Here is a 23922-nt window from a genome sequence, read left to right as displayed (position 1 = left end):
GTCAGCTCAACATTCCTAATACAATTGGTAAATATTTGATGGTTTCTTCCTAGTTCTTCCATCTTTTTTTTTCTTACCACTGTAAATCTGATAAAGAGGGGAAAAAATAGAATGGTTTCTTTTTGCCAGGAAGCTTTTTGGGAAGCATTGAAAGATAGAAAGGTTACTCACATTAAATTGGAAGGTTTTAGTCAAAGACTAGTGAAATAATTCTGGAGTCTGAAAGAATCGGTTTGAACTTAGAATGACACATTTTGCTCTTCATACTTCCAAGACTGGGAACCACAATATACTAAAATGTTTCAGCCTTTCTTTATTTAAAAAGCACTTTTTATTTTGATTTCTCTGCTTAGATTGCAAAAGGTTCCCAATTCTATTTTAAGGGTCAGTTTGTAACGCTTGTACTAGTGTCAGCTATAGGTAGTTCTTGATTTATGACTGCTCGCTTACCACCTTTTGAAGTTACAAACTTTCTTGAAAAGGGAACTAACTAAAATTCCTGACAGTTGATCCCCTCTAGCTGGTCACCTGATTGCACTTTGGATGCAATCATGCACTGCATACACTGCAATCATGTACTGTAATCATTCCTTTAGAATGATTTGGCCAAAAACTGGCAGTTACTTCCACTTTTCAACAGAACTGCCCATATCAATCATCACAATAATTGCCTAATGAACACTGCAAAAAAATGTAAAATTGAGTGATTACATCAGGGGTCCTCAGACTCTGGCCCATGGCCCAATGCTGGCTATGGCCTGTTTGGATTTGGGCCACATAAGTGGTGGGAAAGTGCAACACTGCATTTGTGAAAGCGGCATATGCACACAAAACCATTCCCTCCCCCTCCCCACCACTTGTCCAGCAATCTGGAAAGGTTGGGGATTGCTGGGTTATATGACCAACCCATTTCATGACCATTATGACTGACAACTCTTATGGGCAGGCTTCCATTATGGTCATAATTCAAGAAGTAGCTGTATTGAGTATAACTCTTTCTCCACATGAATGGGAATGGATTGCACAGTAGAACATCGGCAACATTATTGTGGTTGCACAGTAGTCACAATCATCCTGTTTTTCCAGAAAGCAGGGTCACTTTAAGAAATGTAGGAGGATGCAGTAATGAAACAATCACCTAAACACCCAGTCCCAGATTAATATCAATGGATTCTTACAAAATGAGATATGTGTTGAGAATGGCATATCCAGAGAATAGTGTAAGATTATCTAGGAGACTTATACTGGATACACTACACAATAAAATCCTTCACAGGAAAATGACCCGCATTGGCCTGGCCTAACACTGAACTACATTGGCAAATGGGTCAAAAATTCCATTATCCCAATCTGCAGTAGCCAGAGGTAGCTGACCTTCCAGGAAATCTCATTGGTTTGAAGTAAATCTAAGAAGCTCTCTCATGATCAGAATGACTGTTGTAGTTTGGCCCATCTTTAACACATAGCTCACTGCATCCTGAGTATTTCCTTACTGTTCCAGGTCCAGTGCACCTATATACATAATGACCCCAATTACCCCCTAAACCAGACCTGAAGGAAATCGTGTATGCTATTATGCTTCTGGCAAATTTAGTTAACTTCCTAAGAAACATCCAGGCTCCATGGTACATAATATAACCATTGTTGCACTAAATTGCTGAATATTTCTTACAGTGCAATTCTGGAATAAATTAGGAATTTTGCACTTAGAATAATGTTAAGTTACTCTTAATGTGAACAGCTTGACCATGAATTCCATGATTCCTTTCAATAATGCTTTAGAGTGGAGGAAAAACACTCTTCAGCATGAATGACTTTTTTCTTTTCCAATTCCAGATTTTTATAGTAACAGCAACACCTGCTGGAAAAAGTTGGAAAGATTAAAAAAAGGGGGTTGGAGGAAGCCCCCTGTTTCTGAAGAAAGATAGTAGAGAGAAACTCTCAAATACTGTGGCAAAAGCCACATCAGGACAAGAAGCAAGCAACAGCGATTATCTTTATACTGCTCTTTCTCTCAGCAATTCAGCATCTACAGAAGTCGATAAGGAGGATACTGTGGCCCCCTCCAAAGGCACATTGCCAAGACCTCATCGAATCTGGAATTAAACTCCACTTTTTGTCCCAAAGTGCTTTTTCAGGAGGCAACTGGACTTCGTTTTCCTTTTGAAGATGTTTCACTTCTCACCCAAAAAGCTTCTTCAGCTCTGACAGGATAGTGGGGAATGGAAGAACTATACTCTCTTCAACCACCACAAAGCAAACACTCAGCAGGAATATGGCAGTTGTAGTTTCAACTTGTAAAGGCATCAGTCAGATTTGAAAGAGGGGCCGTTGTCCAGAGAAGCTGCTTTTCATTTCTAGGACTTAATGCTAACCATTTGCTTGACCAATTTATTGGATCATCATTAGCAAGCATGCAAAAAAAAAAAAAAAAGACAGGGAAAAAATGTGCTATCACTCCTCTTCCTTTGCTTGAGTCTCTGCGAAACAGCCATTGTTGTACTCTACCCAGGCAGCAACCTCCTGGCATCCTTGTGGAATACCCTCCTCTGGCCATCTGGTAGGCAACCACATTTAAAAAACTCTGTAGAGATTCTCAGTCATCCAGGTCATGGTTGTCCCAAAAGTGCTTTTTCAGGAGGCAACTGGACTTTCTTGTTTTTTCTTTCATGATGAGAAGCGAAACATCTTCAAACAAAAACAAAAACAAATCAGTTGCCTCCTAAAAAAGCACCTTTGGGACACCACATTTTTAGTCCCTGGGAAGGCCATCAAGATCTGGCTCTTTACCCAGGCACTAGGATAGACTGATGGAAATCTGTGGATGGTATGGGAGCATCCTAGGAAGAAGACGACTAAGACGCTGGGGTTTTATTTATTTGATTTGTCAATCGCTTACAAAATAACAGGTATAAGTATAAACATGAGTAAGAATACAGAAAATAGGTACGATTAAATGGGGACAATAGGACAGGGATGGGAGGCACGATGGTGCACTTCTGCACCCCCCTTTTGGTTCCATTGCCCCTACTCAGCGGCTACCAGATGCGCGCTGTAAAAATCCAGGACTTTTAAATGGCACCAAGGATCTCTTGGTTATCATTTAATGGTCAACAGCAATTTTGCAGGAAACATTACTATAGGTGCCTCGCTTCCCTAGCGGAACCATTAAACGAGAGGTGGGAAGCTGATAAAATCACCAGCTTTAGAAAAGCTTCCGCTCTAATCTCCGGGGGGACCGCATAAGCGCAACAGACCGAGCGCCGGTCGTCAGGCAAGAAGCCTCGATGCCCGCAATGCGCATGCTCATCCCGAAACTGCCTTCACAGTTTCCGTAGCGGCACAGGAAAAACGGAAGGTGGAGTTTGTCTCTCTGCGGCCTCCGTACTTCGCCAGCAGACATGGCGGAATATTCTTGCGTTAAGAAAACAAAACTGGTTCTTAAGGGGGCGAAATCGAAAAGGTGAGTGTATTGTTCCTCAGGTTGGTGGGATGGCGGAAGAGATGGTGGATTTCCCCCTTTTTCTCCAGAAAGTGTGGTTGATATCTTCGCCTGGGAGGCGGTTTGTAGTGCTGGCTCTGAAATAATGACTAAATGCCTGTGAGCGTACACAGATGCTCTTCCCTCGCTTTTGAGAAAAAAAAATCTCATGCAGCTGGGATTCAGGGAGGCTGTGTCGTTTTCAAGAAATTTTAAAATCCGGTGTGTTTTTTAATTACAATTTTTAAACTGTAAAAAAATGCAATTAGAATTTTTTAAAAAGGATTTAATTACACATTTCGTATCCCTCAATTTAGAATAAGCATATTTTTATTTGATTTGTATAGTTGCCCATCTCACACAAGAGGCGTGCACAATAACCACCAGCACTACATATAACCCCAGGCGACTAATAATAATAATGATGATAATAACATAAAAAAACACAATTCCTTTCTCACCCATGACCCTGGGAAAACCTGGACCAAGTCTTCAACACCTTACAAAATGCATAATCTCTGGGTAGCATTTATGTAATAGATTGTATCTTTGCCCTGCTTACTTCTTGTAATAACTTGCTGGTCTTGTAAATAAAGAAGCATCTTATGCCGTTGTTAAATAGAAATGCTCACAGCATGAAATGTTGTCATGTGTATGTTGATATACATATTCTAAATCACAAAGAATTAAACTGGATTCTTCATTATTTTTTATTTCTGTGTGTGTCTTTGAGTCAATTCCTAGCAATGGCCTGGAAATAATCTCTGCAGTTTTCTGGGGGGGGAGGGGGGGTATGTTTTGGCAGTATTTATAAAAATGCAATTTGCATTATTGATAAACCTAAGCAGTGGTGTATTTTTAGGATGGTAACAGACTTGACTAAACCTAGGATATAAAGACCTCTGTGTAATGTATTGTATTGCTATTTTATGTATAGATTCAAAAGAGGGATATTTTTCAGGGGAGAATGAGTTGTAGTTTAAACAAAACACCAGCAGAAAGCAGGATAGGTTTATAATAAATAGCCTTTCTCTGTACATGTGAGATTTGGGAAACACTGATATTAAGCAAGAGCAGTTCAGAAAGAATTTGGGAAACTATGCATCCACATAAGAAATTTAGTTAATCAGTTCTAAATTTCAGCATTTTCTTTTGAAATGTGCTTGTTCTTCTGTTGAATGTTGCTGTCATTTAAGAAAGAAAGGTGCAGTAGTAAATTGGTTAGAATTATCGATTGAATGCAAATGTCCACTTTTCTTTCAGTAAGAAAAAAAATAAAGATAAAAAACGTAAAAGAGAAGAGGATGCAGAAGATCAGCTTGATATAGTTGGTAAGTGATTTTTTCCCATGGAAAATAAAAAAAAATACTCTATTGGAATTCTTAATTAGGGACTAAAGAAAGATTAATGTTTGAATAAACTTGAAATTCTGCCTGACTAGGACATACCTCCCAGTAAATATATAGTGTTTTTGTGGTTTAATAACAGAACATGAGCCTATTATACAACAATATTGATGGTTGGAGCCTGAACATAATGGAAATAGTCACATAATTGTGTCTATAATTTCCATATTTTATGATAACTTACTGAATATAACATTCATGGCATTTTATTGTGATCCTCAATACTTCAAGCTGTCTGGCTTATGAACTCAGATAAGTAGTCCAAAGCTAGCAATAGTAAATATGATCCTTCATGTTTATTCTTATTAGCTGTTGTAGCAAGATAAATTCTACATCTAAAGCTAAACACTTTATTATTAGATTGCAAAATGACAAACAAAGATAGATACAGGGAAATGTGGTCTGTATCTGGTGACCTCTCATATATTTGCAGTCTAAATCTGGTATCCCAAAAGAAGTTAATGTGTTTAATGATGACAATTTGAAAAACTGTTGATTAACAGCTCCGATTGGACATTAACTTTGATCTCTCCTTAAAATAAATTGTTACAAAGGAAAGCTGTTGCTTGATATTTCCAAAATCTTTCCTTAAGCGATTACAATCCCTTATATTTTAAGAAGTAAGGAGCAGCTCTTTTATTCTGTTGTTTTCTCTTATTTTAGAAGGCTGGTGGACGATAACCAATTTTGGTGAAATCACAGGAACTGTAGCAATAGAGATGGGTCTTGGAACTTATATCAGTGCTCTTGATAATGGCCTCTTTACTCTTGGAGCTCCACATAAAGGTTGGTATCACATCTATTTATGTCAACAGTAACAGTTTTTCTCAGTGATAGCAAATGTATGATAAATTAATCTTACAAACACAGCCAAAGCAGTGTCCAGATTGCTACCTGCATTTAATTATTAGTATGCCAGTTGCATCCAAAGAATACAGAACCAGTACAGACAGACCTTGACATTACCACAATTGGGGCTGGAATTTCCATCACTAAGCAATGAGGTCATGAAGTGCAATGTTATGTGCTACATTGCTTAGCAACAGCAATCCTGATGGTTCTTGTTGCCATCTTTAACTAAATTCCATTAGTCAAAACTCATCCTGATCTAAGCCATTTCTGGCTTGGTTTCTCCTAACCCTGAGCCATTGTTCTTCCAAGGTAAGGAAATGCCTTCCTGTCAATTCTCTGCAATTACCAAACCCAACCCCCCATCTCTTCCCATTTTGGCCACCCCACATCCTGCCTTTTTAGGTAGATGCCAAATCTGTGCTTAATTTTATATCTCTCGTGATGCAAAACCAGTTCTATCTGTAATAAATTATAGAGAGGTATAGGTAGTGAAAATATCAGGGGGGGAATAAACTCTGAATTTCCTTATGTCTTTAGAGCATTCTCGTCTTTTGTATCAGTAATTGTTAATTCTCCAACTCCCAACAACTATTAAACTATTTAAAGCCAAAGTTCTAGATTAAAGCTACATGGTGCTCAGTTATACATTTATAAGGGATTTAAAAGCAATTCAGTCATAGTTCTTGAAAATTCTACCACAAGTTCTGGCTGCAGCAAGTCTATTGGGGAACTTCCTTAGTCTACCTCATCTTATTAGGTTCACTTCCACTCAAAATAATAAATTATTGATGATTTGGCATACCACAGTCTCACTTTGACAGCACTACCTGCTTTGGGACTTAATAAAGCCCTGGCTGAACTGAAGAGAAGATTTGAGAATCCAGAGATCCAAAATGACACAGCCCATATTATGTCTCACTCCCTTTATAGCACAATTGCTTTTTCTCCCTGGACTGTCCCTTGATATTTAGTTAACGTGCTATGTGGTCTACATAGGAGACTATTTACTTTAGCCCAGATTGAGATGTTACCTATTAGGGCAACAATTGGTAGATATATGTCTCTCATTCGAAAGCCAAACTTTTCTTTTCAGACTTGGAGGTAGAATTTGTTTGAAATGAACTGTCATAGAATAGAATAGAATACTTTATTGGCCAAGTGTGATTGGACACACAAGGAATTTGTCTTGGTGTAAATACTCTCAGTATACATAAAGGAAAAGATACATTCATCAAGAGTCAAGAATCATAAGGTACAACACTTAATGATAGTCACAGGGTACAATAAGCAATCAAATCATCCTAGGAAACAGTCAATATAAATTGTAAGGATATAAGCGACAAAGTTATAGTCATACAATCACAAGTGGGAGGGGATGGGTGATAAGGAGTGATGGGAAGATTAATAGTAATAGTAGTGCAGATTTTGTAAATAGTTGGACAGTGTTGAGGAAATTATTTGTTTAGCAGAGTGATGGCTTTCGGGGGGGAAAACTGTTCTTGTGTCTAGTTGTTCTGGTGTGCAGTGCTCTATAGCATCGTTTTGAGGGAAGGAGTTGAAATAGTTTATGTCCAGGATGTGAGGGTTCTGTAAATATTTTCACAGCCCTCTTTTTGACTTGTGCAGTATACAGGTCCTCAATAGACGGGAGGTTGGTAGTAATTGTTTTTTCTGCAGTCCTAATTATCCTCTGAAGTCTGTATCTGACCTGTTGGGTTGCAGAACCAAACCAGACAGTTATAGAGGTGCAGATGATAGACTCAATAATTCCTGTGTAGAACTGTATCAGCAGCTCCTTGGGCAGTTTGAGCTTTCTGAGTTGGAGCAGAAAGAACATTCTTTGTTGTGCTTTTTTGATGATGTTTTTGATGTTGGGTGTCCATTTTAGGTCATGTGATATAGTAGAACCTAGAAATGTGAAGGTCTCTACTGTTGATACGGTGTTGTCTAGTATTGTAAGAGGTGGTAGTATGGGAGGGTTTCTCCTAAAGTCTACCACCATTTCTACGGTTTTGAGTGTGTTCATTTCCTGATTGTTCCAGTTACACCACAAGCCAAGTTATATAACCTGTCTGTATGTGGATTAGTCGTCTCAAATGAGACCAATCACTGTTGTGTCATTAGCAAACGTCAGTATTTTAACAGATGAATTGTTTCAGATGCAGTCATTGGTATATAGGGAGAAGAGAAGTGGAGAAACCACACAGCCTTGGGGTGCACCTGTGCTAATTGTACAGGTATCAGATGTGATTCTGCTTAGCTTCACCTACTGCTTTCTGTCTGTTAGGAAGCTTATGATCAACATAAAGTCATATAAAATATCATACCGTATCATCTGCCTGTTGAACACTGAATTGTGATCACACATTTTATTTCCAATTATTAACAGTTCTAATTGCCATTGCATCCAGAAGGCCATTCCCCTTTTCCTGGGTGGTCACTCTTCAGAAACCTCAAAGCTTTTTGACAAATTTTTATCAGTAGTTACAAACCAACTGTTCCTCCCTAATTTTATTTATTTATCCCACCTTTATTATTATAGATCTCAAGATGGTGAACATACCTAATTCTCCTCCTATTTTCCCCACAGCCACAACTTGTGAGGTGGATTGGGCTAAAAGAGAGTTACTGGCCCAAAGTCACCTAGCTGGCTTTCATGCCTAAGGTAGGACTGGAACTCACAAGTTTCCTGGTTTCTGTCCTAGTGCTTTAACCACAATACCACTGACTCTATAAATCACTCATTGTGACAAACATGCCTAATACTTTTTCCTCATCCTATTTTCCACACAACCACAAACTCTCCTAGTTTCTCGCTTGGTGCTTTAACTAGATCAGACTGAATTCCCCAGTTTGCAAATTGGTAACCATTGACTGTTTTAGATTGTTTTTTTGTTTTGTTTTTAAATTCCTTTTTATAATTAACTGTATTGCTAGTCTTTTTCTTGTTTTCAGTCTTAGATGGTAAATAAATTTTGATTGAGTTCTACAACTGTAATAAACATATCTATTTTTTAAAAAAAATAACAGATGAAGGACCTAGTCCTCCTGAACAATTCACTGCAGTCAAGCTGTCAGATACAAGGTAACTTTTCTCTTGGACTTTGAATTACTATAAGATTATCAAATTTAGATTGTACTATCTCTCCCCAGATGGCTTTTTGTAATCATAGTTTAGAAATAATATTTCCCTTTAAGAAATTGATATGTATCAATTTTATGTATGTACACAAGAATTACAGAATCGCTGCATGTATGCATTGAAAAAACACATGAAGGAGATCCTAAAGGTTAGGTTCACCGCTGACACATTTCGATTGTGCAGTTTCCGCACAGATGTAGGATGTATACATAGGGGTCACCCACATGAAAGGAAAAAAAGACTCTATGAACTAGAGCCCCTTCAGACTCTGCAATAGGTGGTTTGATATGTCTTCAGGGAAAGGTTAGACTACATAGCCTCTCTTCTAGCCACATTCCCATATGCTTTTGTACTATCTGGAGAAAACAGCAACACCTTTCCTCATACAGCTTGCATAAAAGAAACATACTTGTATTATTGTCTTATTTTGTATATTCTGTTTCTGCTAGAAATAGGAAAAATGGATTTAATAACTTAGAAAGGTCAATCTAAAAGCAAATCAGGTTGACCATTCTAAGTTCTTAAACCCAGTTCGGATTTGAGAAAACCCAGATTGAAATCCCTACTTAATCATAGTATCTATCTGCTGTCATTCCTTCCTAGCGGAAACTATTTCACTAAGTATTTTTCATGTTGACACAGTGAAAAGAAACAAATGCCACTCATTTAAACTCCCAAAGAAAATCAGGATATAGTCAATATTGTTAACAGTAACAGCAATAATTATATAATGCTACATTAATTGAATTCACCCATTGTGCTAGTCATGGCTTATTTTAATGCCTAGTTTAACAAACTATATGCCTAGTTCACTAAACTATACATTACTTAACTTTTTAAGCCATTACTTACAAACCACAATAAAAGATTTACACATCATGTTAGACCAAAGTCAAGCACATAGCATTGTGGTTAAATGTGGTATATGAACTGCACCATTTCTACTTCTCTGAAGTCCACTCTGAATTTTATAAGTACTTCCATATCCAGAAAAGCCTTTTTTTTTTTTTTCAAAATGTATATTGTGGCTATGAACAAGTTCAATTTCTCTCAATATGACAACTGAGATCCTAAGAACAAATTTTAAACTCCAGACATTCTACTTTTGAATCATATTGTTAGTACAAGTTTTCGATATGATTTTGTATTTTATGTTTTTTTTCTTTCTGGCCTATGACCATCCTACATAACAATATATCACTATACAATATTCTATTATCTTCAGGATACAGAAGTTATAAGTTCAGTATGGCTAACATAGCCCTGTTCTTACTGCCCTTAGTATGCTATCTTTCATCCTTTTAAATGTAAAACCTAATTTTTTGGGAATGTATGAAATTATGAAGAAAGGCAACATGTGAAAAGAAATGTCGTGTTTTTGATTTCTGGCCCTTCAATTGAAGAGATGATCCTTTATAACACAAGTTCATTGGTGACATTTGGATAGTGGGTTCATGCTCTTGGTTGCATAGTGAATGCCTTAGCCAGACATTTAGATGTTCTCTGGGTTTCTTTCTGAACTGCAAGTGTACTCTTAACACTCATCCATCCTTCTACAGCTATTCACAATTTTATTTAAAGAAATGTGTTTATTGTCTTCTCATTGGATCAGGTAGCATTCTAGAACATAATTTGAAAAAATATTAATTCCAGTATTAATCTGATTAATCCCCCAAATAATCTATCTTTCTTTCTTTCTTTCTTTCTTTCTTTCTTTCTTTCTTTCTTTCTTTCTTTCTTTCTTTCTTTCTTTCTTTCTTTCTTTCTTTCTTTCTCTCTCTCTCTCTCTCTCTCTCTCTCTCTTTCAGAATTGCATTGAAATCAGGGTATGGAAAATACCTCGGCATTAATTCAGATGGGCTTGTTATTGGACGTTCTGATGCAATAGGTGCAAGGGAGCAGTGGGAGCCCGTGTTTCAAGAGGCAAGTATTCAAAGTATCACATGTGTCAAATAAAGTCACAGTGATTTGCTCTGAGCCAGACTCTAGTTGTGTAGGTCTTGGAGTTGACTGAGGCATAGTCTAGCAGAGTTATCTGTGAAGGGCTTAAGCCTATGAGTACAGAGGAAGTGAATAAATCCTCAGAATTATAGGCACAGCCACATGGTTATAAAATTCATAGCCTTCCTGTTTCATCAAGGTTCTGGATCTGGGCAAGAATGAATGTGTCCTCCACACCCACCCTCCAGGAAAGTGAAGATCTGCTGATTTTTAAAGAGGCAATGGTCTACCATCTCAAGAAACTCAGAAAATCCAAGTCTGCAGGACAATTTTTGTCCTCAATTTTCCTTTTTTATGGAAAATTGTAGAGAATGTAGTTGGTTTGCAGCTTTAGAAAGCTTTGGAAGAAATGGGTTGTCTAGGTCAGGAATTCTGGGAGTTGAAGTCCATAGGCCATAGATTCTCAGCCCTGAGATATTGGCTGATTACCACCTAGTGCTTCAGGACATAAGGTCAGGCTATTTGCTGGACCCTGTTTATCCCAACCAATGAAATGTACCTGGGCGAGTGTACTCTACATACATTCTAAGCAACAAAGTCCTGGTAATACTCTGTTGCATTCTCTGTTGCAACAGTTTCTCTTTCCAATAGCAATAATTCCTGAGATCTGGACGACCCCAATTTCTGTTGGCTTTCTGTAAGACCTTGAACTCCTGGTTCTTCCCTCAAGATTAGGCAAGAATGTTAGATGGACCGATTTTGTAATACAGTGGTTGGGAAGATGAATATGATTATGAGCTCAGTTTTATTTTCTCTTTTGTGATTTCACACTTCTGGCTGGTTATTTTTTCTTGATTTTAATCCTACTTTAGCTATGCAGATTTGCATTTTGAGTTGGGTGGCTATACAAAAACATGCGAACAATAAATAATTTGGGCAATTCATAGCCTCTTTAGTTACATCAGATCAAATAGCACACGATTAGAAGATTGCCAGAGTGCTGTTCAGGCAGGGAAGATTATAATGGGCTTGATTGTCAGGACAAACCTCTGTCTTCAAGCTAGATATCATGATTTTGTTCTTCAGCAGCCCAGTTACAACATATTTTCCTTTTCCCCAACTCTAGAGAAGAGATATCTGCACAAATTGGCAAAGAAATACTTATATACAAATGATCTTTATTGTAAGTGAATAATGGAAGTTTCCTACCTATCTCTTGACTATTTAGGGATTTGATTGTCTCTATTGAAGAAGTGTGGATTCACCTTGGACTAAATGGATGAGATATCCTGTAATAAGACAACTACTTACGTTACTGAGACCAAAATGACGCTATTGGAACATTTACTGTAACACATTTTTTGAAGGGGCTGTTTCATACTGACACCTGGAGAAGCACGTTATTGAAAATAATTGTTAACTTGTTGAATTTAGGACTTCAATTTAAATTTGTAATAATGTTCTAAAATGCTGTGTTGTAGCACTAATAAAGTGAGGAGAAATGGTTATCCAAAATCCATGAACATGCATATATGTTCAGGATCAAAAATAACATTAATGGGTTTGGGAAAATATTCCTGAAGAAGTAATCATCTTTAAATCTTGTATGTGAACCTTAAGCAAATAATCTACTAATTCAACTTTTTGTTTTTCCGTTGCAGGGAAAAATGGCTCTGTTAGCAGCCAACAGCTGTTTTATTAGTTGTAATGAAGAAGGTGATATAATAGCCAAAAGTAAAACAGCAGACAATGATGAAATGATAAAGGTAACTCTTGTGATTTGTAAATATAGGTACTTCTATAAGCAGTGTTTGAATAACACGAATGCAGAAACCTAAAACTTACCACTTAATTCACAAAGATTTGAATTTTCTTCTTCAGAGGGTGATGGTTACAAAAACTGGTTGATACACATGTACCCTTTCTGGTGTTTTGCCTATAACATGTACCATTTCTGATCATTTATTCTTCAGAAAGCCAGACAAGGAAAACTTCCTTTGTCATCTGGTTCAGGTTGCCCATTTTAACTGGCTTGAACTTCAGTACTTTCTTGAGAGAAAAATGTGATCCTCAGCAATTTTAGATGAAATAGCTTTAGCTAAATGCTTTTTCCTTAATTTAAAGTACAGGTTTATATAGCAGAATTGATAGAATCCGATGCCTTAATGGAATCTCGAAATATTTTAAATATTCAGAAAATATTCAGGCAGTTGCATGGCAAAAGGCACTGTCTGTCCCACCAACAGTGATTAGACTTAATGCTGGAAGAACAGTTGTACAATCATGCATTTAAACTAAATCCTTGTTATCTATATTCCTTGAATCAGTCTTATACAACTTAGTATATCTGTTGCTGAGAGCAATAGGAACCCAATACTCTATCAAGTGGAAAGAAAGCTGCTCTTTTTCTGAGGAATTTATTATGAGATGTTATCAAAGTAGATTCTTCACAGACTGATGCATACTTAGAATTAGTGAACCTGAATAGGAAAACTTGAAGGAAAAATACCAGAAAGGAAGATAAATTTGAAGTTGGACTTTTCAAAAATTGAAATTTTCTCTCCTCATTTAGATCAGAACATGTACAGAAAGAGAAGCCAAACAAAAAGAGGACATTTCTGAAGAAGATAAAGGAAATGTAAAGCAATGTGAGATCAACTATGTGTATGTAACATACATTTCTTCACTCTCCGTAAAAGATAAAAGCAAGTTGTAATTTCACTGATTACACTGAAATACTTCTTATCTGTAATAACATATATTTTTCCTGTGGTGAAAACTTTTCAAGAGATCTGGCCTGAAATTTCTGAATAAATTTTATGCTTTAGCTGCTGCTAGGACCCCAAACTGAACATAGTTTTTAAAGATTTGCTTTTGAAGAACAACTTGTTTTCATAGAATAAGATAAAAAATTTTGCAGCTAAATGCAAAATAGTTATTTTTACCAACTTGTCTTAAGGTTTATCATTGGGGATCAATCCATTAATGGGTGGACTGTTTAAAGCTATTTTACTGTTCAGATGTCTTAAATATGTTTGTTCTACACATATGTGCAGCATTCCTCCCACATCCCTTTTATTAAATCATGAAACTGACCTTCTCTGGCGTATGCTGCTAATGCTCCTAAGTAAGAACTGCAATATATGCTGTAAGACATATTTCCACACTGTTCTGGTTTGGATTTAGTTCTGCCCTTGTACAGGTAGTCCTCGACTTATGATCACAATTGAGCCCAAAATTTATGTTGCTAAGTGAAAGATTTGTTAAGTGAGGTTTTCCCCGTTTAGAGAATTTTCTTGCCACAATTGTTAAGTGAATCATTGCAATTGTTAAGTTAGTAACACGGTTGCTAAGTGAATTTGGTTTCCCCATTGACTTGGCTTATCAGAAAGTCACAAAAGCTAATTACATGAGCCCAGGACCCTGCAATGGTCATAAATATGAACCAGTGGCCAAGCATCTGAATTTTGATCATGTGATCATGGGGATACTGCAGTGGTTGTGAAAAAAATGATCGTGTCACTTTTTTCAGTGCCGTTGTAACTTTGGTCATTAAATGAACTGTTGTAAATCAAGGATTACCTGTATTGTATAATCCATGTAGTCAAGAGGACAAACAAGTCAGTTGACTCTTTACTTGACCCCAGAGTTGACTCCAGTTTCCATTTTTTTCTATGCTAAGTGATACTTTATAGTCTATAGCTCTTGGAAAAGTTAATCTTTACAACACCCTTTATTAAAATATTTCTGTACAATGAGAATTCAACCAATTATTCTGATTTTTTTTCATGCTTTTCAGTGATCTATATTTTGCTTTCCATCTTTCAATAGTCAACGATTAAGAATCACCAGTAGAAAGGAAAAAATACATATCATTCAAATCAAAGGCATTAATCACCTATGTTTTATTTTCTAGGAAGAAGTTTCAGAGTTTTCAAGATAACAAACTCAAAGTAAGCCAAGAAGATAGTAAAATTCTGAAAAAAGCTAGGAAAGAAGGCACTTTCCATGAAGCACTGCTGGACAGGTACTCTTATTTTGTTTATTATTTTTTTCCATATACAACTCAAGGTGCCAAACATACCAATATTCTTTCTACTTCATATTTTGCCCACCTGTGTAGTGAGTTCAACTGAGAGAGAATGACTGGCCCTAAGTCGTCCAGTCACCTTTCATGCCTAAAGTGGAACTAGAACTCATAGTCTACTGGTTTCTAAGCTGGTGTCAAATTATTTAAACCAAACTGATTAACAGTCTCAAAGCAACCATTTTCTTAACTACAGGATAGAGGGTTTCATGCAGCTTTTCCTAAACTAAGTACATATTTGCGCAGCACAAATTTTATATGAAAATATTCTATATACAAATAAAATATTAAATATAATTTTATTTCTGCTTACTTTATATTTATTTATTAAATTTATATCACTATCTTAAATATAATCTCACAATAAAAAATATAAAAAACAATAAAACAATCATGGCTCCTACAAACAAAGCAGCACAAGCCTCTCCCTTTGTGTTTCATATGAAAATTGGAATCAATACTTAGGAAGCATTTAAGATTATTCATTTTCAGTGGCGGGGAGCTTGATATTATGATGAAATTAAAAAGAGAAAGAAAAGCATTGTTCAAAAAGCATTCAGATAGCCCACTCTTATTTTTTCTCTTGGTGCATGCTAAGTTTACTTAAACATTATTTTTAAGCTTAAAAATAAAAATTTATAAAATTGACAGTAGTTACGGACCTTCTATGAAAAAACTAAACAGATGGTAGTTAAACCTTGTTTGGGTGGGAGGAGGAGATCTATTTGTTTTTCCTGTGTATGAGGGTTTCATATTTTATATGAGAGTATAAGGTTAGGATAGGCACCTACATTTTTATAGTCATTTATATAATGAGCTTTTTGCTCTCTCTTTTCCAACATCTCCTTCCAACACTGGCGATTTTGGCTGTTATTTGTATATTGTTTATTCTTGGTGTTCTAAAACTGTGATTCAGAAACCCAGAGTCGTATATGCAGCAGTATCAATTGAATAAATAAATAAGGGGCATCATTCATTTCCAGTCACCCACAAACCCAAACAGAAATTATTTAAAGGACTTCATTGTCCTTTAACAATTTACATAAAATTTCATATCAATTATACCCTTATAACAAACTTTTACATCAATTATATTAAGTTTGCTGCATTTTACGACCTCTCTTGCCACAGTTATTAAGTGAATCACTGCAGTTAAGTGAAGTTGTTAAGTGAATCAGGCTTCCCCACGGATGGATCTCACATGATCTTGGGAAACTGCAACCATCATAAATAAGAGTCAGTTGCCAAGCATCTCAGTTTTGATCACGTGACCATGGAAATGCTGCAACAGACCTAAGTGTGAAAAAGGATCATAAGTCACTTTTAACTTCAAATGGTCACTGAATGAACTATTATAAGTTGAGAACTACCTGTAGTAAAGCAATTTGAAGATTCATTGTGGGAGTTCATATGGGTGGTTTTCTTCTTTCTTCATTAATTTTCAAACAAAAGCATTGACTAACAGGTGTTTCTCTAAAAACAATATATACTATTGTATTTACATTTTCATCTGAAAAATCTAAATAGCTTGCTATGTCAATTTTTAAATTTTTTGATCACAATGTTTCACAAAATACATACTTTTGAGTATAAAGCAGGCTGGTATTTTTGGAAGGATGTCAAGCTCAAACTACTGTCAAAAATCCCACAACAGCCCAGTTTACCTATGAGATGGGACATGTTGCTAGATTTCACACTTGATATATTTCAGAATGGTACATTTTGCACAGTCCTCCTTATATCAGTGATAATGTTGATTTAGTAGAAATTGTTCCCATTGATTCAGCTTAAATCATAACTGCATTATGTCAACCATTTTAATCCATCCTTTTCTTCTTTTTTTAGGAGAGCAAAACTGAAAGCTGATAGATATTGCAAATGATCAGAATTGTGGTGCACTTTTTTTCTTTCCTTATTAACAGCTTTGTGTATGTGTGTGAATTTTTTAAAATAAAACAGATTTGTCAAAGTAAATCTCAATTATTCTAAGATCTTGTTATTTCTTTAGGAAGTCAGTCCTTGTGTTAATATATTTAATATTTTCATATTTATAATTAGCATTACATTATAATGGCTGCAAGATTATCAAAAAATAAGCATAAATATGCACAAAGTTTGCAGATCTTATACATAGTACAACATATGGCTCTGTATGGCTTAAAAAAGAGCCAAAGGGGACAGATAAAATTAAGCCCCATGCCATTAATGTCATTGACACCTTTTATCAGCCAAATAAAATTGTTCTAAAGTCTCCTCCAAATATTATAGGAAAGTAATATTCCCATTTTTATATTAGGTGCAAAAACAGGGTTCTACTACAAAAGAAGAATATGCTGTTGATATTGAACATATGCAGGATGACCCATGAAAGTTGCTCCAATAAGATTGAATTCACAGGTACTCCTTGACTTATAACAGTTCATTTAGTGACCATTGGAAGTAAAAAAAGCACAAAAGTGACTTCTGATCACTTTTCACACTTAACTGTTGTAGCATCCCCACAGTCACATGATAAAACTTTGGATGTTTGGGAGTTAAGTTGGTTCATATTTATGACCATTGCAGTGTCCTGGGGCTATGTGATCACCTATTACGACCTTCTGACAAGCAAAGCCAATGGGGAAGGAAATCACTTATAACCGTGTTATTAACTGCAGTGATACACTTAACTGGGGCAAGAAAAACTGAGCAAAATTCATGTAATTGTCATACGTCAAGGACTACAGCTAATTTAGATATAAGCTATGTAAGCTGACATATATCAAAACTAAAGATTTTGGATTAGGCTTTTTAAAAGGCAAATGGCATTTCAGCAAGAGGATTATACGGCATTCCAAGAACTGGATTGTACTTTGACCATTACCAGAACAGCAGTGATTGAATCAACTCCAGTTTCCAGAATTCTACAAGGGCTGGTCTATTAAGGTATTTAAATTTATATTGCAAATGTTTGATTGCAGTATTTTAGTATTGTTAACCATTGAATCTCAAAACAGTGACAAGTATTAAATAAATAAATAAACATAATATAAAGCAATAGCAAGACTAATATTAATAAATCAAATGTATTATTTCATTCTCTATAGGCTCTCCAAGGGGGCTCAGTGGCTGAGCAGTTAAAGACTCTGAACTGTCAGCTGGAAAAAAACTTGCCCCAGCTCCTGCCCACCTAGCCAAAATGGGACAACTCGCTGCAGACAACCCGTGGGTTAATTAACCATGGGACAATTCAGATTCATTTTAATTATTTAAAATAATTTAAAAATATTATAATTTTTGTCATTCACATTTCATTTTGTCCCTTTTGCACCCTTTCTTTAATCATTTCTTCAATATTAGTGTAACTCTTGACCCATGGTGAGTTGTCCCATGGCGAGTTGGCCTAGACCCCCAACTAGCAATTCCAAAGCATGCAAATACTAGTAGATAAATAGGTACCAATTTAGTGGGGAGGTAACTAACTGTTCCATGAACTTTGGCGTATACTTATGCTAGCCACTTGATTATGGAAGTGTCTTCGGACAATGCTGTCTCCCCAGCTAAGAAACAGATTAGCACCATCCCTAGAGTTGGACAGGGGAAACTTTTACCTTTACCTGGCTCCAAAAGTTTACAAAAAAGTAAAAAAATGTTAGTGAAGTTGATTCCTACCAAAAAGCTTTTCCGTAGTGCAGACATTTCCCAAAGGAAGCAACATCAGCAAGTTTGGTCCCCTTGCTTCACAAAAGTTTTTTTTTTTTTTCAAGAAATGCAGTCTAATTTGGATAAATACAGCCTTTTTGTGTAAGCTATGATGACACTGTGTACATCATGATAATGTCATAATCTCAGGACATGCAATTCTGTCCTGAGAAGAAATACTTCTCTCTTCTCCAGAGCTGCTACTCTGATAACTACATACAGCTTTTTATGTTTGTGCCTTTGATTCATTGTTGACTCTTGTGATTTGTAAGTCCCTGCAGTTTCTTGGCAAAATTTCAGTAACTGTTTGTTATTGACTGCTTCCTATGACTGAAAAAGAGTGACTAACCCAAGGTCACCCAGCCAGCTTTGTGCCTAAAGAGAGAGGGCTCCTGATTTATAGCCTGGTGCCTTTAACTACCACACTAATCTGTGACACACAAATAAGCACATATTTTAGTCCAGTGTTCACTGTCTTTATATTATATTTCTGCTATGTAAAAAACTTACTTATGTGGAAATACATTAGGGGAGTTTTATCACTAGTATTAGTACATGTGATCTGTATTGCATAAAATTCCTATCAAATTTTGCATTATTTTACCAGAAACATTCCGTTCAAACAAATCCTGACATTTTTGTATTTATGCTTTCAAGCTTTACTGTCTTATATTTTCCTACATTTTTAGATTCCTCCCCTTTAGAATTCTAATGTTTCAAAAGATCATACAAAATATGTACAAAATGGTGAAGCTTGTACACTGTGGTACACCTTTCCCAGTAATCCACTGAATACAGAGGTGATTATGGCAGAGTAAAGATAGATTACACCACTGGTAGTCAACCTGGTCCCTACCGCCCACTAGTGGGCGTTCCACCTTTCATGGTGGGCAGTAAGGGTTTTGTCTCCTACTTTATAAATCACCATTACTGTGGAACCGGTGGGCAGTTAGAAAATTTTACTACTAACAGAGATACAAAAGTGGGTGGTAGATATAAAAAGGTTGGCTACCCCTGGACTACACTGTTGTTGATCAGTAAAGTAACATACAAGGAAATTATCTTTCCAAACATGCTAGAGCAGGGGTCGCCAACCTTTTGGACCTCAGGGACCACCAAACTCATAATTTTAGATCCCAGAGACCACTAATCAGTTCTGTAAGCATGGCCTAATTTGTGGGTGTGGCTTGGTGGTCATGTGATTGGCTGGGCATGGCTTGTATGTAAATATATTTATATAAATATTGAATTTTTCATTTAAAAAAAGAGCAACTTTTACCCAAAATCAAGCAAAGCAGGCAGGCAGATTGAATTGCTCACAGAATCACAGATTCATTCAGAGATCTATCTATCTGCCATTGTCACAGCTCAGTCTGTCACATAAAATTTGCTTGCAAGCAAACTCATAAAATTTGCTAGCAAGCAAACTCACAAAATTAACTCACAACACACCATGCATGTAAATATTGAATTTTTTATTTAAAAAAAGAGCAACTTTTATCCAAAATCAGGCAAAGCAGGCAGATTGAGTTGCTCACAGAATCATCCAGTGATCTATCTATCTGCCATCGGCTAGCTCAGTCTCTCAAATTTGCTTGCCATGAGTCTGCACTGAATTTGCTTGCAAGCAAACCTTCAGTCCTAAGGGAGGTTCGGCTGTGCTAAGTCGAATATCTAAAGACTAGCTAGAAAGCAAGACATCCAACCATTTCCTGCTTCCTAGCTAATCTAAATCTCCCTGCACAGCAGAACAGATGATGGTCAGAAAAAGGAAAAATAGCAATTTAGCAGGCAAGTTTACCAGGTAAGGAGTGAGTAGGCAGGGAGGGTTCCCGCAGGCCATGTGGGCTAAGCAGCCTTGTGTTTCTATGCAGCCTGGATTAATTGCTTTGTGGGGTTTCTCTGGGGGTGAGATTTCTCTGCAGCCCACCAAAATTTTCTCACGGCCCACCAGTGGGCCATAGCCCACCGTTTGGGGACGGCTGCCTTAAACACCATCAAACATCCACATCTGCCTAGGTTCTTGGGAAGGACTCGATAGATGGACAAAAATGTCAGTTTAAACATCTGGCTGATTCAGCAAAGAATCATCATAACATCCTGTTTGATCTTATCTCTTTTTAGTCAATGAATACCACCTACATATAGGAGTTGGCTAATGTAGAAAAGGCCATTCACACCCTCCTTTGGTAATCTAAAGGAGTGCCTTCACAGAAAATCCAATTTCTTGTCACTGGATTTTTCACTACATAATACTTATGGAAGAAAGGACAGGTGGAGCAAGGTGGTTTTTATTTTTTAATATATTGTTTTGGTGACCTAGTTTGTCTGTTGGACAAACAATAGTCTTGAATGTACTATATTGGACAGCTTTTTTAACAAATTATGTTTATAATTAAATATGGGAAAGTAACATTAAGGATATTCATTTTTTTCATTTCTGATGTTTTCAGATATACTGATTATGCAAAGTATTTAAGTTCAAAGAAACATAAGTAATATTTGTTTCTTTAACCAAGGGCCATAACAAAATTAAGATATGTATTAAAGAACTGTTTTAATGATACTAGTGCATAGGATAAAATGAAAGAGATCCAAAAGTGCAGCTGATAAATTTTCATGTATCCATGGCCCAAGAATTAGAAAAAGAGAAATGCTAAACAAAGACTTTTTCAATTAGACTGCTAAAATACAATTATTGGCAATTACAAAAAAACTAGTTTAAACCAGCAGTTGCCAAGCAAAAATTGTACTGGGAACATCTTATTTTTCAAGCCGTAAAAAAATTGAAATCAGGAAAGGCAATGAGGAAAAAAAATTCTGGGAATCAGGCCAAGATTGTACCTTAGTATTTTTACATGGCCCACTTAAGAAATTGGACAAGCTGACAGACATGAGAAATAATAATCACCAATGATTATTAATATTAATAATCAATCCATATGAATAATCATCAGTTTTCAATGAGGAAAAATCATCAAATGATTCAAACAGAGGAAACAGTACATCATATACAGGTAGCCTTCAACTTATTACCTTAATACCTACATAGGCTAATAAATTAAGGTAATAAGCCTTAACTTATTACCAATTTATTTGATCCTGGGATTACGGTCATTGCGATGGTTTGGAAAGTTCCCCACTTGATCACTTGCTTAATGGCCACAATACCAGTTTTCCCCTTTATAGTCCTTAAATAGAGGAAGGCGCGTCGGGGTGGAGGAAGCCTTGGATAGCCTAGTGCAAGACTGCACTGCAGCATTTCTCCAGCTCATAACTGACCTGCATCAGGCCTCCTTCCACCCACTGAGGCATCTCTTGCGTTGTTTCGTCTCCCGCTGGGTCCCACACCCTTAGGCTCTTTACTCATCACACCTCACTACACTCACCTCTTTCCAAAAGAGTGGCCAGTTGATGTGTTGTACATTGTCTTCTAGCAGAAGCCACCTCCTGGACATGGGTGACATACAGTGGTGTATTAACCATTAAGCAGACTAAGCACGTGCTTAGGGCACCAGGCCCAAAGGGGACACCACAAAGTTGGGAATATGGTTTTGTTTGTACAATATGTACAAAGGAGGGGGGCACCAAGATTTGTCAGTGTTAGGGGACCAGTAAGCCTTAATCCACCACTGGCGACATTTGAACCATCCCTCAGGAGAGAGAGAGAGAGAGACATTGTGAGAATGGTAGCTGCTTTCTGAATGGTGGGAGGTGGTCTCTTTAAAAGGCAGCTTAATTCTCCTTCCAGAAGACAATCTTTTCAGAAAGAGAAGCAGCAGATGCAGCTTTTTACAGAGGTCACTTCATGCCATCTGGAGGCAAGTGTCATGTGGGTACTGGCCGCAATTCTTGGATGAAGACAACTGTAGCCAGTCCTAAAATGGCACCCACTCTGGGATAATATGGAACGGCCCCTGTATGGACAGGGTGCATGGTGTATGGGCTGTTTCTCTTTCTGAAAGGCGATTTTCAGAAGAGGGAAGTGGAACAAGGCATGATGGAGTGAAGAAGGCCCAAGATGTGGGACTCAGCAGCTTGAGCAACTGACCCAAGACCTTTGGACTCAGCTGGGTGAGAAGTAGGCCGGGGCAGAATGAGAGAAGATATGTGCGTGGGAGCAGTCACAGTGTTGCTGAAATAGATCATAAGTGTGTGTGGATTGCCAAAGACCCAAATTGTAATTACATGACCACAGGGTTGCTTCAGCAGCCACACCTTTGGTCACAGACTGCAAGTGCTTCCATTCAGCATAGAAATAATTTTGAACTGTTACTGAAGAAATGATGGTAAATCAAGGACAACCAGTATTCAGCTCATGCAAGATCACACCAACTGATTATAAATAGCAAGATAACATGGTTGCCAGAATGAATCACTGAAGCACCTGCAAAAATTATCATGTGCCAGTAGCAAAAAATAAGTGGGAATACATTTTGAAAATGAGCAAGTTAAAAGTCTATGGATATTCTCAATCATCCAGATCATGGTTGTCCCAGAGGTGCTTTTTCAAGAGGCAACTGGGCTTTCTTGGTTTTTTTTTTTTTTTGTTTGTTTTTTGAAGACATTTCACTTCTCATCCAAGAAGCTTCTTCAGCTCCCCACCATCCAGCCAGAGCTGAAGAAGCTTCTTGGGTGAGAAGTGAAACATCTTCAAAGAAAAACCAGAAAGTCGAGTAGCCACTTAAAAAAGCATCTTTGGGATGAGCAAGTTAAAATATTGTGGGATTTCAAAATGCAAATCTTGATTCATAACACACCAAATTTAGTTATGGTTCACAAAAAGAAAAGTGTAGATAATTAAAAAGAAAAAAGAAAAGTGTGGATAATTGCTCCTGGTAGCAATACCAGGAGACAATAGAATATAATAAAAAGAATTGGAGATCACAAAGTGTCAAGATCTGAAAATTGAAACTGAAAGATTATGGGCTAAACTGGCCATAATCTGTTGGACAGCATTTAGAAAATTTCCATCTGTCAATTATAAAAGCCCACACTACTTGGATTCACACATATACCATGCTGATACATTACAACAGCCTATGTTCCTGGAAAGAATTTGGTGCATATGAAGACCAAGACTAGCTAAAGAACTGACCACTATGATTTCATATTTTTGTATATATAGTAATAATAATAAATTGAAATTCCACCTGATTCCCAGCAATCCTTTAATATCCTTTATTTTAGAAGTCTTTTTTTAAAAAAAGAAGTGATTGTGTTTAAACAATTTTTTTATTCAAAATTGATTTTCATTCTAGCTCATCATGGGTAAAACTTTGTTTCTGGAATACCCTCATCAAACCAAACTGGACAGCTGCATTATGTGCCT

General features: G+C 36.8%; 1 protein-coding gene across 2 annotated transcripts; it reads left to right on the top strand.

Annotated features, from left to right (window-relative positions):
- Positions 1 to 3328: 3328 nt before the first annotated feature.
- On the top strand, positions 3329 to 19130 carry FRG1 (FSHD region gene 1). 2 transcript variants are annotated; one of them, XM_087936264.1, is made up of 9 exons: positions 3329 to 3463; positions 4745 to 4812; positions 5551 to 5673; positions 8770 to 8824; positions 10690 to 10804; positions 12484 to 12588; positions 13395 to 13486; positions 14739 to 14849; positions 17996 to 19130. In XM_087936264.1, exons 1-9 carry the CDS (start codon positions 3402 to 3404, stop codon positions 18027 to 18029), a joined length of 765 nt encoding a protein of 254 aa, XP_087792390.1. In that variant the 5' UTR covers positions 3329 to 3401; the 3' UTR covers positions 18030 to 19130. The 2 variants fall into 2 exon arrangements, with proteins under 2 accessions (XP_087792390.1, XP_026553704.1); XM_026697919.2 differs by lacking the exon at positions 17996 to 19130 and adding an exon at positions 16755 to 16889.
- Positions 19131 to 23922: the final 4792 nt, after the last annotated feature.

This window comes from Pseudonaja textilis, chromosome 6, assembly GCF_049901715.1.
Source record: "Pseudonaja textilis isolate UNSWEBS1 chromosome 6, rPseTex1.2, whole genome shotgun sequence".
NCBI classification, from domain to species: domain Eukaryota; kingdom Metazoa; phylum Chordata; class Lepidosauria; order Squamata; family Elapidae; genus Pseudonaja; species Pseudonaja textilis.
The sequence above is the reverse complement of the archived record's forward strand: the minus strand, read 5'-3'. Positions and strand labels throughout refer to the sequence as shown.